The sequence below is a fragment of the Aspergillus wentii genome (assembly GCF_001890725.1).
Source record: "Aspergillus wentii DTO 134E9 unplaced genomic scaffold ASPWEscaffold_5, whole genome shotgun sequence".
Lineage (NCBI taxonomy): Eukaryota > Fungi > Ascomycota > Eurotiomycetes > Eurotiales > Aspergillaceae > Aspergillus > Aspergillus wentii.
In genome coordinates this window covers 889,237-906,026 of record NW_024467836.1, presented here as the reverse complement: position 1 = coordinate 906,026, position 16,790 = coordinate 889,237, and the positions used below count along the sequence as shown (strand labels likewise).

Here is a 16,790-nt window from a genome sequence, read left to right as displayed (position 1 = left end):
GATAGATAGATAGATGTATATAGCTACGATCAAGTACTGTGCTGTTGATAGAAAATGAAAAACTGCAATTATAGAATACAATGCACCACGTGCAGTCAAATCTATCTGTACATAACATGCCTCAAGTTCCATAAGCTCAAGGTAAATCAGATACGCATTATGCCTTGAATTCGACAGAATCCTGACCCTCGACAACAACAGCACCCTCCGCCAGCACCTGCTCCGCCGTCTTGATCTTGACATCCATCACCCGAAGCAAAGTATACCTATGCTTGCTCTTCACCTGCCGCACATGTCGTTGTCTCCGCTTAGTCTTCTCCTTAATCCGCATCGGCTCCGAATCAACACCCAAAACCCGTACCCGGCACTCGAACAATCTCTCGTCGACGTACGGCGCCCCCTTAAGCGAAAACTCACGCGAACCCAGCACCGACGCCCGGTTCAACCGCAGCACATCTCCGGGCTTCACCTTGGGCATGAGGAAGGGCAGACGGAGGTGATCGCCCTCGGTGAGGAGGTAAGGGTTCGCGTGGAAGTGGGCGGTGATGTAGTGCGGCTTTTGCGAGGTGAGGTACGGGAGTTTCTCGAGGAGGGACTGGCTGATTTTCAACGGGGAGTCAAAGGTCGGCGCCACGGGTAGTTTGGTGGATGGGATCTCATCGCGGCGTTTGGGCGTGGAGGGTGTGGCTGGGGACTGTTTTGTTGGCTGGCTGGTTTGGGCCCGTGGTGTAGCGCTCAATGGGGCCTCGGGGGCGGGTGTTGTACTTTCATTGCTGCTGTTGGTTGTGAGGCTGGCTCGTTGAGGGAGGATTGCGGCGGTGGTGGATGGGATGATGCTTGTCGGGGTCCATGGCTGGACGAAGACTTTTCTGAGGGCGGTTCGAGAAAACATGGTGTAGATGGGGAAAGCTAAAGATGCTTTCCTTGTAAAGCTTTGGATAGATGGGTTCTCGATGGCCCAGAGACTCTGGGGGACTCGCAATGGATGAGCTGGACGAGTTTGTCTCGTCTTGCTTTGCGTTGCTTTTGGCGTCGAGAAATTCCAGCGGCGGATGTGGCCGCGTCGGTAACCGTAGTGCACGTGACGGCACTTACAGATCTCAACACAGTATTTGGATAGAAAGAGATGTAATCAGGGGATAATTTGATCTATTTTGTCTTCATTAATGAGCATATCTATATCTATCTGTACATAGCAGCTATTACAGTCATTATAAGGTTGTGTTGGTTGGTGGAGGAACGATAAGGTCATGTGATTTATCGCTGCCAAGCCTCCATCCGCAGCACAACTTTTTTGCTTCATCTCGACCGAACAGAAGTTTCAACATCCCCAGCATTAACCTGCATATTCATCATGGTACGTCCAAATTCCCCTAGAAACATCCCCGACACCAAGAATTATGTCACTAACAAATTTCCGAACAACAGCCTCAGAACGAGTTCGTCCCCCGCACTGCATTGCCCTCCGCCTCCCGAAAAAACTGACCCAGTGTGATAGGTACATCGAGCGCTGGCAGAAGCAGCACGGTAAGCGCCTCGACCACGATGAGCGCACCCGCAAGCGTCAGGCCCGTGAGGGTCACCAACAGTCGAAGGATGCCCAGAACCTGCGCGGTCTCCGGGCTAAGCTGTACCAGCAGAAGCGTCATGCGGAGAAGATCCAGATGAGGAAGCGCATCAAGGCGCAGGAAGAGAAGAACGTCAAGTCTTCCGCACCCGACGAGCCCTCCAAGACTCCCTTGCCTCAGTACTTGCTTGACCGTTCGCAAGCGACCAATGCCAAGGCCCTCTCCAGCGCCATTAAGGACAAGCGAAATGAAAAGGCCGCCAAGTTTGCTGTGCCTTTGCCTAAGGTCAAGGGTATCAGTGAGGAGGAGATGTTCAAGGTCGTCAACACCGGTAAAAAGACGCACAAGAAGTCGTGGAAGCGCATGATCACCAAGCCCACTTTCGTTGGTAACGACTTTACCCGTCGTCCCGTCAAGTACGAGCGTTTCATCAGGCCCATGGGTCTGCGTTACAAGAAGGCAAACGTTACTCAGTATGTTCTTTATCCCGGATAGTCACATTGAAGGTTATCTAACAAGTTATAGCCCCGAATTGGGTGTCACAGTGCAGCTGCCCATTCTGTCGGTCAAGAAGAACCCCCAGAACCCTCTGTACACACAACTGGGTGTTTTGACCAAGGGTACCATCCTCGAGGTCAACGTCTCCGAGTTGGGTCTCGTCACCACCAGCGGAAAGGTTGTTTGGGGTAAATGGGCTCAGGTATGTGCTTAGATGGCAGTGATCTCCACTCTGTAACCCAGATACTAACTTTCTCAAGGTCACAAACACTCCCGAAAACGACGGCTGTGTTAATGCGTATGTTTCCCTCTCCTCTTTCTTTCTTTAACAAACATACTAACTATTATCCAGCGTTCTCCTCGTCTAATCTGTCCTGTCTAATCATGAAATCCTCCATCCTCAACCCAACTTTCCCATCGATAACATTTCATGCCATAGAAACATTTTTTGCACCCTCCCTATGTTTGCTTCCCTTTCCTTGTCTTCATCTCTTTAAGTCTATACAGTTACAGTCCATAGTTGCGGATGGATGGAGTTTACGGCGTGCATGTGTTATTGTCTACCAAAAGTATTCTATCTTGATGCAAACGAAACACTGAATAAATAGATTATGACATTTGAATTATATTCAGCATTCAATACTAGTACTTGTATAGATTTGTCCGTAGGCTGATCTTACTTCAGACCAGAAGTATGCTCGGCCTTACTTGGAGTTGTGGTAAGGCGAATATATATTTGTCCGACCAGTTCAAACAATATACAACGCAACAACAAAAGGAAAACAATAGTTTAATCCAGTCCACGTACTTCAAGAACACTCAGAAAGTTGAATAAGGATAAGAGTTAAATGAATTAAATTATTATATTCCAAGGGATACTCAAACTCCAAATACCCATATACCCATGCTTCCGGATGCACACCATTTACAAAACATCGACATGCAGTGCTCGAACGCGTTCAAAACACCAAGTATACCCCAAAAAAAATGAAGATCCAAAAAATGGAAGACTGTCACTTGGACAGACTCTTGGAAGAAAGTAAAAAGGAAAAAAAAAAAAAAAAAAAAGAAGTGAAAGAAAAATCAATCAGTCAGTCGACCTGGACTTGAACGCCGATCATCGGATCATTCAGGATATCGAAATCGCAAAAATAGAAAGAAAAGAGAAAAGACAAAGGAAAGGTATCATAGTCAAGTCGGGTATTCATCAAGCGTTTTCTTCTTCCAAAGCCGCTTTGATCTTTGCAAAAAATCCGGCGGGCCAGGCGGCCAGTTCTTCTTCTTTGGGTACGCCACGGACCCGGCAGTGGTTCACAACATTTACCAAAATCCTGCTGAGCATCTCCTGAGTCACAGGAACGGCGCCCTCAAGTTGGGCATCGGGGTAGAGGAAGGGATCCCTTTGGCCCAGCAGCTCGTCGACCGTTGGTCGAAGAGTCTGATCACGCTGCAAACATTGCTTCAGTGTTCGGATCAGTCCAGGCGGGACTGTGACTCCACCAACTCCAAAGGCTGGGAAATCGATTTGAACCCTTGGGTTGGGAATTGCTAGGATACGTTCGTAGTACTTGGCAATCTTCGCAAATGGAGGCTGGCCATACACCATCTTATAGAGGATACAGCCCAAACTCCAGACATCACTCGGTTTACCAAGCTTCATCACTTTTCCAACACTTGACGGTAGACCAAGGGATGCATTGGAATCGACCAATGCTTCGGGAGACATGTAGTTCGGTGTGCCAACTTGCTGTTCACGATGCACGTTGACGGTATGGTCTTGGATGGCATTTGCAATACCAAAATCGATGAGCTTTAGTCTGCCCTGGACCAGGAGGAAGTTGGCGGGTTTCAGGTCGGAATGAACGATATTGCATTTGTGAACGGCTTGGACGCACTCGAGCATCTCCTTCCAGTAGTATCGTGTAAAGTTGATATCCAAAAGGGCATCTTCGGCGTTTAATCGGTAGGTGAGGATTTTCTCCAAATCCGACTCTCCCATTTCCATGAGGACGCTGAGAGTGTGCTTATCGGAGTTCAGTTCAAAGTCAAAAAGACGAACAACCCGGTCAACGTTTTCCAACTTCTTGAGCAGATCGATTTCTCCTTTGTATCCAGTCAAAGTCACCGGGTCAACGTCCTCAAGATTCACCCTCTTCAAGGCGAATATCTTGTAGTTTTCAGCCATGACTCGATAAACGCGCGAGCTTCCACCCCGCCCAATGCAGTCCAACCGTGTAAAAGGCTTGTGGTTCACAGACACTTGGCTGCGTTTCTTCCGAGATTGCGATGCTGTGGAAGCTCCTCCAGTTGCTGTGGCGGTTTCAAGAACCGACATCTTGGGAGGAGGAGGAGCTGGTCGATGTGGAGTGTTGCTACTTCGGGTTGCCAGAATCTTCCTGGGAGAGGTTGTCGCTGGGGTTTCCATGTTTTCCTTCTTTTCTTCACCGTATGAAACAGAAAGCTTCTCTGGCTTGTCCAGCAAGCTTAATCCCTGGGGCTTTGCCCGCTTGAAAGTCGGTGGTGGTTCGTTTTCTTGATCCCGCACGGCAGGCAATGGGGGCAGAGGGGGCACCTTGAAAACGGGCTGCTCTCTGCTTGAAGGCTTCGAAGACATCTCTGAAGATGATCCGGGTGTTGACTTGGAGTGCGAACCGTAAGACTTTGGTGAAGAAGACCTCGAAAAAGGCCCGTCAGCAGCAGCACCTTCCCCGGGTTCATAGGTTCGGTGCCGTTCGGTGCCCAGTGGTGGACTGGGGTCTGCCCATGAAACTTTGGGCGACGAAGATTTCGCTGTATTCTTGTAATGATAGTCGGCATTGTCGTTGTCGTCGTTTAAATCCCCTCCATCGTTCGAAAGATAGTTTTGGTCGTTTTCCTCGCTCTGTCGTCGCAGTACACCTCTTCTGGCAGGTCCATTCAAGAAGGTTCCCGTGAGTCTTCCCACTCTCTTCACACGCAGTGAGCTCTGGGGGGCAAATTCATCTGCATTGCGGGTGCGCAGCACCGATGAGGTGCCGATTCGAGGGAGATAGTCATCCTCGAACCGTAGCTTTCTCTCATCATCAGAGCGTTCGGCGCTTCCCTGATCTTCCTCGGAGTGACGATCTGCCGATCGTCTCTGAGAGGGTGAAACCGAGGCGGGGGATCGTGTGTTGCTGCGCGATCCGCTGATGCGAACACTGCGCGGTCTGGGGGCAGGAGTGATCATATCCTTTGGATCATATCTTGCTCCGTCGGAATCAACATGGTCGACGTTTGCGAGAGGAGAGCTCTCCCTCGAGGGTCGAGAGGTGGCTAGGCTAGAGCCAATGCGAACGACCCGCGGGGCCGGGCTCCCCGACGATCGATCATGGGGAGATGCTGTGCGAAATTGCCTCTCTTGGCTGGATGCAGAGGAATACACACGGTCTCTTTCTTGAGACTGTCCTCTCCGCTCACGCTGAAGACCAGGCGAGGTTCCCAGTCCATCTTCATCGAGCAGCGCCTTCACGGAGGCACTAAATTTGGGTTCGGGGACTTCATCGTCGGAGCTGTCCCCGGGGGAATACTGTCTGGAGACAGCGGATAAGCCATTCTGGCGAGAGGTCGAATGCTGAATTGCGGAGGTACGTCGAGAGCTGGAACGTGAGCTCGTGTGGCGGGACAATTGCCGGGATGATGGTTGGCGATGCAGGCCGCTGGAGTAGGCGGACGAAAGGGAATTGGGAGAAGCCATCATGACGCTGAAAAGGTCCAATCGAGGCTACATGGACTTGTCGACCACAGCTTCAATCCCCCGGAGTAAAGTCGCAAATGGCCCTGCGACCTGGCGTTGATTGTCGTATGTCGTCGTTTTTGTTGATGCGTCGAATGAATCTGTCTTGCATCGTCGAAATCAACGCGGGAGGCTGGGAGGCGTTCGATGTCACGTGAATGTACACGTTGCCAGGGGTGACAGCACGACCACAACAAACGATGAGATCAACGACTCTCAGCTGGCAGATTTGTGATGCATCGAGTTAACGATGGACACGCGTGTGGATATTCAGTTGGATTTCGAGTATTTGCTCGAGGGCATTGGCAGCCTTGACAAGATGTGTGGGGGCTAGTAAGATTCATCCTCGATCAACACTGGGAATTACAGGCTAAAGGCAGTGCGGAGTAGACTGGATGGTTCGACCTACGAATGCTCCGTACTCTTCAATATTGGAAACCCTTTATTGGAACTACAATTTCCATCGCGTTATGTTTTGTCAAATGCTTTTAGTTTGTATAGTGTTGTCGATAATCGGTTGCAGCCGGCTATATATTATCTGCATTATCTCCGCAGCAAATGCAATCCGCAATGTACGGCAGAGGTACACTCCGCATCAATTCAGACAAAGGAAGAGAATACTCTAAATTACTTCTTTTATAGAAATAATCAGCCATATAAAGCTATGAAACATTTGCAGGCTAAAAAGAAGCATAGATTTAGCGAACTGCAAGGTGGGACAGAGATGATGGCTGTTATATAGCCATTTTCACATGAAGCACCATTTCTGCCTGCCCCATTCTGTCGCACAAAGAAGCCGATAGATCTCTATTAAAGACGAGGCCTCGATAGGAGTCTGATAAACAGACACCGGAGGTATATGCAACAATCAGACAAAGGATGCGGGCGTTGTAGTGACAGTGACCGTCAGTGGCAAAGGCTACAGCGTAATTATTCGAGATGGCAACAATGGAGTCAATATAATAGCCATCTGATCAAGCATCGAATAACAGGTTACGGAGTGTTGTAAGAAGCCTATTCCATCTTGACTGCCTTTATGACTAGTATGAGTTGTTATAGCATGGAACTTGCTGTATATACTCGTACTCATATCCTGTCCAATAACAGCACAGAAGCATGTCATATTAACAACGCATTGAATGCCCAAATCCATCAGGCATTCACGCAGAATCGCAGCTCTACGAAGTATTTGATATTTCATTTGATATCTAACACTCCGAATGTGATTCTGAATACCCCTGTTCTCTGGAATGCGACTTGGGCGTCAACTGCCGGCCACAAGTAGCCATTATTCCATTGCCTAGAGAATAATCAATCTTGGAGACTTTGTTCTATCAAGCCATCGTGCAATAGTCCCGGATGCCAGCCGATAGTGCCATACAGCAAGTGTTGAAACTGTCAATGGAGCTAGTATGCATGTCTCACGTTCGACTGCTGAAAACAAAGGCGAGCTTATTGACTTCAAGATTCAATAGTGTCAACGATGGCCGAATCCTAGAATAGCCAGCAATTATCCGTATCGTCTAGACTCATTTGCTCCTCGGTAGTGAAACAGCCACTGAGCTGCCTCTGGATGCTATCTTAAGACATCTGCCCATGGAACCAGGTACCCAGGTACTAGGCACTGACTCGCAGGTATCAAGTAAGAAGACCCCCAAGACTCACCGCATGAGTGAGGGAATTATTTCTTCTCCCTCGACCCTGTAGAGAAATCATAATTCGCTGTGATCTGGCTGGATGCATGCATTGTCACCTGACCCTTGTCTTGATCCGACTTGCTCCGCGTGTCTTTCTTTAGAATCCCCTCAACTCAGCTCATCTCCATCTCGCCGTGCCTTCCAGGCTCCACTGAAAAGGAAAAAAAAAAAAAAAAAGAAACCAGCATCGGCTCACTGTGATCCATCCCAGCAGCTGGATCATTGAATAGTGTATCTAATTTAATCCAGATCCTGCTATGATCCAACCCTATCGGTGTTTCTCAGTGGCTTCCCACTCTTCCCAGTCTCCCAGATCGGTCAGATCGCAAGAGCCAGCTGCAAGTCATGAAACCACCATGCCATCAGAATTTTTCGACGATGGTTCCAGAGTCGGACGAACCTCTTGTTGACTCGTTGGATATCTGGTCGACCTTATATAATATCTACCCCTGGTGTTCCCTACGGAGTGGTTCCGTGGGTGATGGTGAGAGGAACCTTTTCCCCTCCTCGCCGTAGTGTTACATCGTACCTTGGATGGCTGAAGGTGGATCGAAAGCCTCAAGATTCAGGAACCAGCACTAATGCAGGAACGCCTGTTCGGGAAACGATCTCCAGGGCGGCCTTTTTTTTTTTTTTTGCGCGGTGTCAAAAATCCCCATTGCTGACTTGTCAGAAGCCTATTGTACGGTCGGGGCTTCGGTCACTTCGGTGTGAGCTCCTGTGTGGACATGAAGAAATCAAGCCATCATCCCTGACCATGCATTTGTTTTTTTTTTTTTCTGATGGAGATTCTGCAACCAGGCAAATTGACGGCAAAAGCAAAAAAGAAAAAGGAAAAAAAAAAGACCAACCATAATAATATCTGGATGGGGGGAAAAACAGCCGACATCCAACGTACATACATACGGGGCGACTTACCCGGGTCTCAATTCTTCGTCTCTTTGTTTGTGCTGCTTATGCGGGATCACAAACTAATAACTACCATCACAATCCACAAGCCTTTAGCCTGGCGTTCCTCCGGGGTCTGGATCATCTAGACTGGTCAAGTCAGTCGATTTCTCAATTCAACTCATCAATTCAGCCCCCTGGTCGACTAGGGTTTCATCTTAAGCAAACGTACCTAGTCAATAACGAACCCAAGACATCTTGCTAGACGACGGCAGTTCATCCAAGCTATTGCCTCCCCTTACAGGGCTAGATGGCTATATCTGGTTCCTGCTTCTTTTTACCCTTTTTGCTCATTTTTCTCCCCCACATTGGGAAGAGGGGTATTGCCCAAATGGATATCTGGTGATTTTATTATTCCTCTTCCTCGACCGTTCGTATGCAACACGAGTCACGCCAGACGCAGTGTAGACCTGCAAACAAGGAAAACACCCCTCCTATTTGCCTGAATGTGCCGTCTGGGTCCTGCACCTCGTTAGCTTCCACGGAGGAATGGGCGCACATACATGCATACACAATGTATGTATGTACATCGAAAAATTATCTGATGGTGGGAAAACACCAGTCAATTGCACGGCGATGGCCGACCTTTTTCTTTTTTCTCGAAACCAAAATTAAGCTATCAGCAACTGTATCTGATCCAGGGCAAGAAATGACATCTTTCACCAGACTAACAACTCGTGGGCCAAAACTTGAAAACACCGGCTTATGTTGATCGTCCATGGTTTGAATCCGGCGGAAAAGCGCGGGACTCGATCATCGCCATGTTTTCCAAACTGAGATGGGCTGCCTTTCTCGCCATTGGCCTACAGAGTTTCACTTTCCAACACCAACAACAGGCCGTTGCTGACGAGACGGACTGTTGATCCCACTATCGCGGAGTGCCTTCCACGCCTCCAACCAGCGCACGAGCTCAAGCGAAAATCCTCCGTCCTGGTCATTCTTTCTCCCCCCCGGTTTTCTTTAGACATCTTGGCATAGAAGGCACTATCGGTATTTTCGTCATTGGTAATAATAAGATGAAGGCTCAAAAATGCGTGCACGTTGCACTCAGCTGGGTCAACTCCCTGAGTCAAATGGAAACGGGGGAGAGACACCAAGAAGACTCTTGAGCTACTAACTAGTAGTCAAGTTTCCACTCTCGGTCATTTTTGCTTTTGGCCCAGTTCTTCTTCATGTCGAAATATGACGGGTCCTAAATGGATGACCTCCGTGGCTCGAAATAGAAGTCTTATCCGTCTGTTTCGAATGTTTCCACTTCCAACGGTAGTCCGGCATCCTTTGAACTTTCACTGGCACTTTGTGATCCACCCCAACTCGAAGATCCGGCTCTTCAATTGTGGCTAGGGGAAAGTTGCGAGGCTACGCCTAATGTGCTGAAGTGGGACCTCCTAGGGTGGACGGACCGGGGTAACTACGGTCTGCATTGAGCGGTGCACTGCCTGACTGCCAGGAGAAGAAGCCCTCAGGGGTATATAAACCTCGAGGATGATCGCCCTCATCCATCGTTGCCAAACCCTCTGTCAATCGCTTCAGTTGTCGTTGTTTTGTTTTTTTCTTTCTTTTTTCTTTACAATCGTTTAACCAGTCTATCGTTAACCAACTTGGCCTCACGGCCACTTCGCTTCACATTTGTGACCTTTTTTTATTGTTTCTTGATAGAAACTTTTCTTCCATTTTTGGAAAGACATTCATTTATACCCAACTGACGTTTGCCACACATTTTGGCATCATGCGTTCCAACAGTCTCTTGATGCTCGCCGGTCTGGCGAGCTATGCTCTCGCCCTCCCCGCTGATATGTCGGTCGACCGCCGCACTCTCGGCCTTGACATCGGTCTCGGCATCGATCTGAACCTCAGCGGCATCGTGGGTGCCCTGCTCGGTGGTGGACAAAGCCCAGCCAACCTCCTCTCCGGTCTTAGTGCGCAGGGAGCCGCGGCCTTCCAAGGAGGTGCTTTGGGTTGCAAGGCTGGTTCCATCCACGCCGATGCTCGTGCTGACCTCAAGGCTTTCCTCAACGCCCACGCTGACATCGACATTGATGTTTCCCTGAAATCCTCCCTCTTGGACTGGTGTGATGGTGAAGATGGTGCCACCCTCTCCGTCGACATTTGCGCCGGACTTTCTCTGTTCACCCCTACCTGCGCTGACATCGCCGCCAAGGGCAACTTGGTTGTCACCCTCGAAGGTATTCTCGGAGCTGCCGACCTTACTGCCGACGTTATCCTCAACGGCGACGCTCAGTCCTCCCTCGATGCCTTCATCAAGGGATCTCTCGGTGCCGCTCTCGACGCCAAGGTTAAGGCTGGTCTGAAGCTTTGCGCCGGAGGTGGTGTTGTTGCCAGCTTGTCTTCTGACCTCCAGGCCGCTCTCAAGGCCTTCCTGTCTGGCTCTGACTGCAGCCTCGATGCCTCCCTGAAGGCTTCCGTTGAGGCTTGGTTGTCCGGCAAGACTGGAACCAACGTTGTCACCATTGGCAGCATCCCCACCGGTGGCTTGGCCTCCAAGTCCGTTGGTGCCGCCGTTGACGCCCTGGTTACCGCCGAAGGTGCTCTCACTGGCAGTGCTACTGCTTCTCTCTCTGCTTTCCTCAACGCTACTGTTTCCGCCGACCTTGACGCCAATGTTAAGACCGCTCTCCAGGCCTGTGCCGGTGGCAAGCTCGCTTCCTCTCTCAGCCTCGATGCCCGTACTGCCTTGGCTACTTGGCTCTCTGGCTCCAAGTGCGCTCTTGGTGCTGAGCTCAAGTCTGTCCTCCTTTTCTGGCTCTCGTTTGCTGTCACCACCGACGTTACCGTTGACTTCTCCGGCAACCTCATCACCGACATCCTCGGCTTCGTTACCACTACCGTTGAGGCTATTCTCGGCACTACTATCCGTGGTGTCCTGTCTATCCTGCTCGGTGGCGAGAGCTTGCTCTCCCTGTCCCTCGAGAGCCGTGCTGAGCTTGCTGCCGTCCTTGGTGGTGCTGCCAACGTTGAGATCGACAGCCACATCCAGATTATCCTGATCGGCTGGCTCACCGGCTGCAGCCTCCCTGGTGCTCCCGTCACCACTGGCTCCAGCTCTGTTCCCGCTCTTCCCGCTTCCACCCCCGCTCCTTCGGTCCCTGGTGCTCCCTCCAGCAGCGCTCCCGCCAGCTCCGCTGTTCCCAGCGGCGACTCTCCTATCCCCAACGGCTCTTCCACCCCCGGTGCTTCTAGCACTCCTTGCGACACCATCACCAGCGAGACTGTCATTCCCTCGACCATCCCTGGCGGTGCCGTCACCAGCGTTCCCGTTGTTCCTACTGGCCCTGCTCCCAGCAGCCCCGCTCAGTCTGCTACCCCCAGCGGCCCTGCTCCCGTCCCCAGCGGTGATTCCCCGGTTCCCAGCGGCCCCGCCTCTTCTGGCGCTGCTTCCAGCACTCCCTGCGACACCATCACCAGCGAGACCGTTATCCCCTCGACCATCCCTGGCGGTGCCGTCACCAGCGTTCCCGCTCAGTCTGCTACCCCCAGCGGCCCTGCTCCCGTCCCCAGTGGTGACTCCCCGGTTCCCAGCGGCCCTGCCTCTTCTGGCGCTGCTTCCAGCACTCCCTGCGACACCATCACCAGCGAGACCGTTATCCCTTCGACCATTCCCGGAGCTCCCGTTCCCTCTGGCCCTGCCTCTAGCAGCGCCCCCAGTGTCCCTGTTGTGCCTACCCCCTCTGCTGCTCCCAGTGTCCCTGCCTCGTCTAGCGCTGCTTCCAGCACTCCCTGTGACACCATCACCAGCGAGACCGTGATCCCCTCCACCATTCCCGGAGCTCCTGTCCCTAGCGCTCCCGCCAGCTCTGCTGTTCCCAGCGGCCCTGCTCCCGTCCCCAGCGGTGACTCTCCTGTCCCCAGCAGCCCCGCCTCGTCTGGTGCTGCTTCCAGCACTCCCTGTGACACCATCACCAGTGAGACCGTGATCCCCTCGACCATTCCTGGTGTTGTCGCTCCTTCCAGCAGCGCCCCCAGCAGCCCCGCCGTTGTCACCCCCTCTGCTGCCCCCAGCGGACCCGCTCCCGTTCCCAGTGTCCCTGCCCAGGGTTCCTCGACTACTCCCTGTGACACCATCACCAGCGAGACCGTGATCCCCTCCACCATTCCTGGTGTTGTCGCTCCTTCCAGCAGCGTCCCCAGCAGCCCCGCCGTCGTTACTCCCTCCGCTGCCCCCAGTGGCCCTGCCCCTGTGCCCAGCGTCCCCGCTCAGGGCTCTTCCACCACTCCCTGTGACACCATCACCAGCGAGACTGTGATCCCCTCTGTCATTCCTGGTGTTGTTGCTCCTTCTGGCAGCGCCCCCAGCAGCCCTGCTGTTGTCACCCCCTCTGCTGCTCCCAGCGGTCCCGCTCCTGTCCCCAGCTCGACCACTCCTTGTGAGACCATCACCAGCGAGACTGTTATCCCGTCCACCATCCCCGAGGGTGCCGGTCCTACTCAGATCTCGAGCGTTCCCGCTGTCCCTACCCCATCCAGCCCTGTCCCCAGTGCTGGTGCTTCCACCACTCCCTGCGAGACCCTGACCAGCGAGACTGTGGTTCCTGTTGCCACTGAGTCCTCCTCCAGCGCCTTCACCACCGCTGTTGTTGTGCCTCCTGCCATCACCAGTGCCCCCGCTGCTACTCAGCCCGCTGCACCAGTGGTCACTCTTCACACCACCGTCAGCGTCTGCAGCTGCGAGGAATAGATCAATCTCGCCATGGGACGATGAAGCTCAACTACACTTGGCTTGTACATAGCTAATTTTAATTCTAATTCTTCAACAGTTTCTCAGATTCATGTGTATCCTTACGCTCTACAAGAGACAGCCCTTGGGAAAGGTGATGCCACATGCTTCCGTCAGACGAAGAAGATATTCATTTTATGTCGTTTTTTTTTTTTAGATATCATCCTTTTTCCATTCCATTTCCTTTTTTCTTTCTACATCCAGATGTTTCCCTTCAATGGAGTACATTCCTTTCTCACTTGAGTTGTCATATGTGGGCTGCATTTATTTGTAATATATTACAATCTTAAGTGTGTATTTAGATAAACCAAGTTAATGCATCATGATCAAAACATCTTCAGCCTCTTTCCATTATCATCATATCAGATTGACACTATTACGAATCATTCCGCCTGACATATCCAACATAACGATCCCCCCCTCCATCTCCAGACGGCACAGAGCCACCATTCCCTCCATAGTAATGACTTGCCTACTTGTGGAGAAAAGCCTCCGCCACACCGTCAGGGGGGCCGTGTCAAGCCAATCTCCCACAGTGGCAGTGTGGCACGGTCAAATGTCAATCCCAATAAATCCCATTTCCCAATAATCCTCGTTCGTCGTTAGGAGACCTGTTTACGTACCTGCCGTTGTAAGCGAAGTTAATTCCTCTCAACTCCACATCGATAACGAACGGTCAAAGCTGAGAAAAATTGACGTCACGGTTCTCCTTTTTTTCGCTCATGTCCCCCTTCCCGCCCGTCGTCCCGCTGTACTTAACCTTATCACGGGAAAACTATTGAAGGCTGCAGTATTATGTACGCGTGGGTTGATTCTTCTCCTGAGCTGATAAACATGTACATCAGACATCTCTGTGGAACTTGGAATATTCATGGAAAATAAATGAAAAAAAAAAGTCTTGGATGGGATGGAAATGATTAACGGGCGCGCGCCGGTCGATCCTTTAAAGTACAGGGTTAGCCTTGTTTTTGGGTCTTTTTGTCTTTTCTTTACTCTTTTATTTTCCTCCCCGGGGTTCTTTGGGAATGTTTAATTTAATTTAATTTATTTCTTTGTCTCGATATTATGTATTATTTAGATGTTTGTGAAATAGTTCGTGACTAGATTCGGGCAACGTGTCTTAGTTCTTTGTGTATATCAACTTTATATGAACCCATTCTTTGGATAGGGGCTCAAGAGTCAAGACCAAGGTACCTCCTATCGCTTTCTCATTCTGGAGAGTAGGGGATGGCTCTATGGGCACTTTGATGAGCTTCTCTTGAAGTGATTGGATCTACAGGATTTCACTGTAGTATGTCTAATTACAGTAGGCAGTAGTATTAGCCTATCAACCTCAATATCTATGTCACAAGTCTTTATCCCAAGCTCACTTCATATCCATAATGCTTGCTTACTCCTGTCCTTTCGAGTTGTCACCTACCTTGTCAGAGGCGGTACGACGCTTTGCGACTAACTTCTCTCGAAGCAGTTTCTCGCGGAGCTCGGTACTGGATATGCGTGTAGTTCTTGATCTTGAGGAGATTTTCTATACACATCGTGTTAGTTGGACAGACCTCATTTGAAAGACAACCATCCCAAGAATGTTGAATGACGGAGGTGACAGTAACTAACATATGGAGAATGTCTCCGAAATTATTCACCCACCTCATCAGCATCCTTCATCTCTTGATCCGTTGAGTTTGGGTTTTCAGCCGGCGGAGGTGATCGCTTTGCAGTGTCCTCATCATCAGTCATCTTCTGTCGCTTCTCAGTAGGTACGGATACAGAAGAGGTGTTACGCCGTCTTCGGCCGGCAGGGGCATATCTCTGAAGTGAACGACGTCTCTTTTCCCTCCTGGGACTTCGACTGCGGCTATCACTGCGACTGCGACTGCGAGAATCATAACGTCTCGGACTATTGCTGGCACTGCGGGTCCGGCCTCGACTGCGGCTACGGCTGCGACTCACGCTTCTGGTTGAATGACGGCGTCTGCGGTCGTTGTCACGCTCTCTGCTGCGACTCAAACGGCGGTCATCACGGGATTTGCGGGCCTTTGTAGAATCAGCGGTTTCTCTTCTATCAGCTTTTGAGTCATAAGGCGATGATCCTCTGCGTCTGCTGCTCCTTTCACCTGGCCCTCGAGACCTAGAACGAGAGCGGTCAGATGCAGATCTTGACCTCGAAACGGAAGAGTCTCTTCTCCTGCGTCGATCTCTGCGTACAGGAGATCGGGATGGACTGCGGGACGACACCGATCTCTGTCTCCTTCGGTCTCTTCTGGGAGTACGTGAGCGGGATGAATCACTGCGGGAGATGGATCTAGCTCGATCACCATAGTCTGGACTGCGTCTTCGCGGTCTCCGGCGGTCCCCTCTATCCGGGGAAACCGAGCTGCTGACCGAGCGACGGCGTCGGTCTCGCCTATCTCTACCTTTGTTTTGTTGACGAGGTGGTGACCGGGATGAGGACACAGATCGAGAGGGAGAGCGACTCGGTGACCGGGAGGGTCGGCGTCCTCTACGAGGGCCTGAGGGGACATATGAATCGAACTCCCGTCTCGGGGGAGGCTCGCGAAAACGATCGCGGCTGCGTCGTCTGGGGGGTGATCGATTGTCTCTGAATGGTCGTCTATCAAAGTCCCGACCTCCACGGCCACCGCCTCTCCTGCCCCCTCTCGCGCGGTCAGAGCGCTCCCTTTGTCTCAATCTTTCCAAATCTCGTTCTCGGGTTTGTTCTTGTTCCTTCTGCCGGCGTGCCTCTTCGGCTGCTTTTTCTGCTTCGATCTAAGAAACCAAGAGTCAACAATCGAAACCAATAACAATGGAAAGATTTGAAACCTGACATACCTTCTCTTGAATGAGTTCCAACTTCTTCGCTTCCAAGAGCTCCTTGGGGACGCCTTGAGGATTCTCTTGACCACTTAGACACAAAGACCAGAGCTCCTTGCAGAATTTCGCAGTGTCCCGATCCAAAAATCCCGTGAGCTGGATCTGTAGAGATTTGATATCGGGCTGTTTGAATCAAATCGGAAATTAGCCATTTCTCCCAAAGCCGCGGCGAATAAGGAATTCCGTACGTAGCGCGACCCTTCCAAAAGATTGAAACACAGCTCGATGACGACATCATCTTCGTTTCCCAGAATTTCAGAAATTTTTCCCGCGATCCATCTATCACAAACTCCACGGTTAGCAGCTGTAAATGAATCCCAGCAACGGCTGTCACTCACTTCTTCATAACCTCAATATTCACCTTGGTCATGTCAACCTTCCGACTGAATTCCGGAGGGAACTTGGTCTGCCTCAGCAGCTTAGCATCCACGCTTGCCGCCATTTTTGCTAACCAACGGCCCAAAGATTCTCGGGATATCACCCACGCGTTGGAAGATATTGTGAAGCTGCGAAATACATGCGGCGGTCGACGAACGAGACTGCGCTAGTGGTATTTGTAGCCGGCCGTACCTCGGATCACATGTCGGACCGATTATCCAGATTGGGAAAGCTTCAATTATTCCCAGATAGGAAGGTGTCTTGACGCTGACGTACATTTGAAGAGCCATATGGCTGTGTATATAGCGTTTTAACAGATGTGCAATTTGCAGGACGCGGAAGAA

General features: G+C 51.0%; 5 protein-coding genes across 5 annotated transcripts; 2 read left to right on the top strand and 3 right to left on the bottom strand.

The window, feature by feature from the left end:
- Nucleotides 1-157: 157 nt before the first annotated feature.
- On the bottom strand, nucleotides 158-892 carry ASPWEDRAFT_173441 (mitochondrial 54S ribosomal protein bL21m; the record flags this gene model as incomplete). Its single annotated transcript, XM_040831066.1, has 1 exon — nucleotides 158-892. One exon carries the CDS (start codon nucleotides 890-892, stop codon nucleotides 158-160), a length of 735 nt encoding a protein of 244 aa, XP_040687684.1.
- Nucleotides 893-1,354: 462 nt separating this feature from the next.
- On the top strand, nucleotides 1,355-2,434 carry ASPWEDRAFT_29188 (rRNA-processing protein NSA2; the record flags this gene model as incomplete). The annotated part of the gene is made up of 5 exons (XM_040833238.1): nucleotides 1,355-1,357; nucleotides 1,491-2,041; nucleotides 2,094-2,268; nucleotides 2,327-2,364; nucleotides 2,419-2,434. The coding sequence occupies 5 exons, from the start codon at nucleotides 1,355-1,357 to the stop codon at nucleotides 2,432-2,434; spliced, it is 783 nt and encodes a 260-aa protein (XP_040687683.1).
- Nucleotides 2,435-3,114: 680 nt separating this feature from the next.
- On the bottom strand, nucleotides 3,115-5,905 carry ASPWEDRAFT_41904 (serine/threonine/tyrosine protein kinase MPS1). The gene has a single exon (XM_040835678.1). The coding sequence runs from the start codon at nucleotides 5,779-5,781 to the stop codon at nucleotides 3,274-3,276; it is 2,508 nt and encodes an 835-aa protein (XP_040687682.1). The 5' UTR covers nucleotides 5,782-5,905; the 3' UTR covers nucleotides 3,115-3,273.
- A 4,301-nt stretch (nucleotides 5,906-10,206) lies between these two features.
- On the top strand, nucleotides 10,207-12,999 carry ASPWEDRAFT_78084 (putative cell wall protein; the record flags this gene model as incomplete). Its single annotated transcript, XM_040839550.1, has 3 exons — nucleotides 10,207-11,532; nucleotides 11,695-12,285; nucleotides 12,685-12,999. Coding segments are annotated over 3 exons (2,232 nt in total), but the record flags the coding sequence as incomplete, so codon positions are not given.
- A 1,591-nt stretch (nucleotides 13,000-14,590) lies between these two features.
- On the bottom strand, nucleotides 14,591-16,510 carry ASPWEDRAFT_173437 (PWI domain-containing protein; the record flags this gene model as incomplete). Its single annotated transcript, XM_040831065.1, has 7 exons — nucleotides 14,591-14,725; nucleotides 14,845-15,231; nucleotides 15,312-15,775; nucleotides 15,825-15,963; nucleotides 16,027-16,191; nucleotides 16,257-16,347; nucleotides 16,407-16,510. 7 exons carry the CDS (start codon nucleotides 16,508-16,510, stop codon nucleotides 14,591-14,593), a joined length of 1,485 nt encoding a protein of 494 aa, XP_040687680.1.
- Nucleotides 16,511-16,790: the final 280 nt, after the last annotated feature.

Bases quoted from the DNA above. Each gene is read 5' to 3' on its own strand.
- ASPWEDRAFT_41904 (XM_040835678.1), bottom strand. From the start codon at position 5,781: ATGGCTTCTCCCAATTCCCTTTCGTCCGCCTACTCCAGCGGCCTGCAT.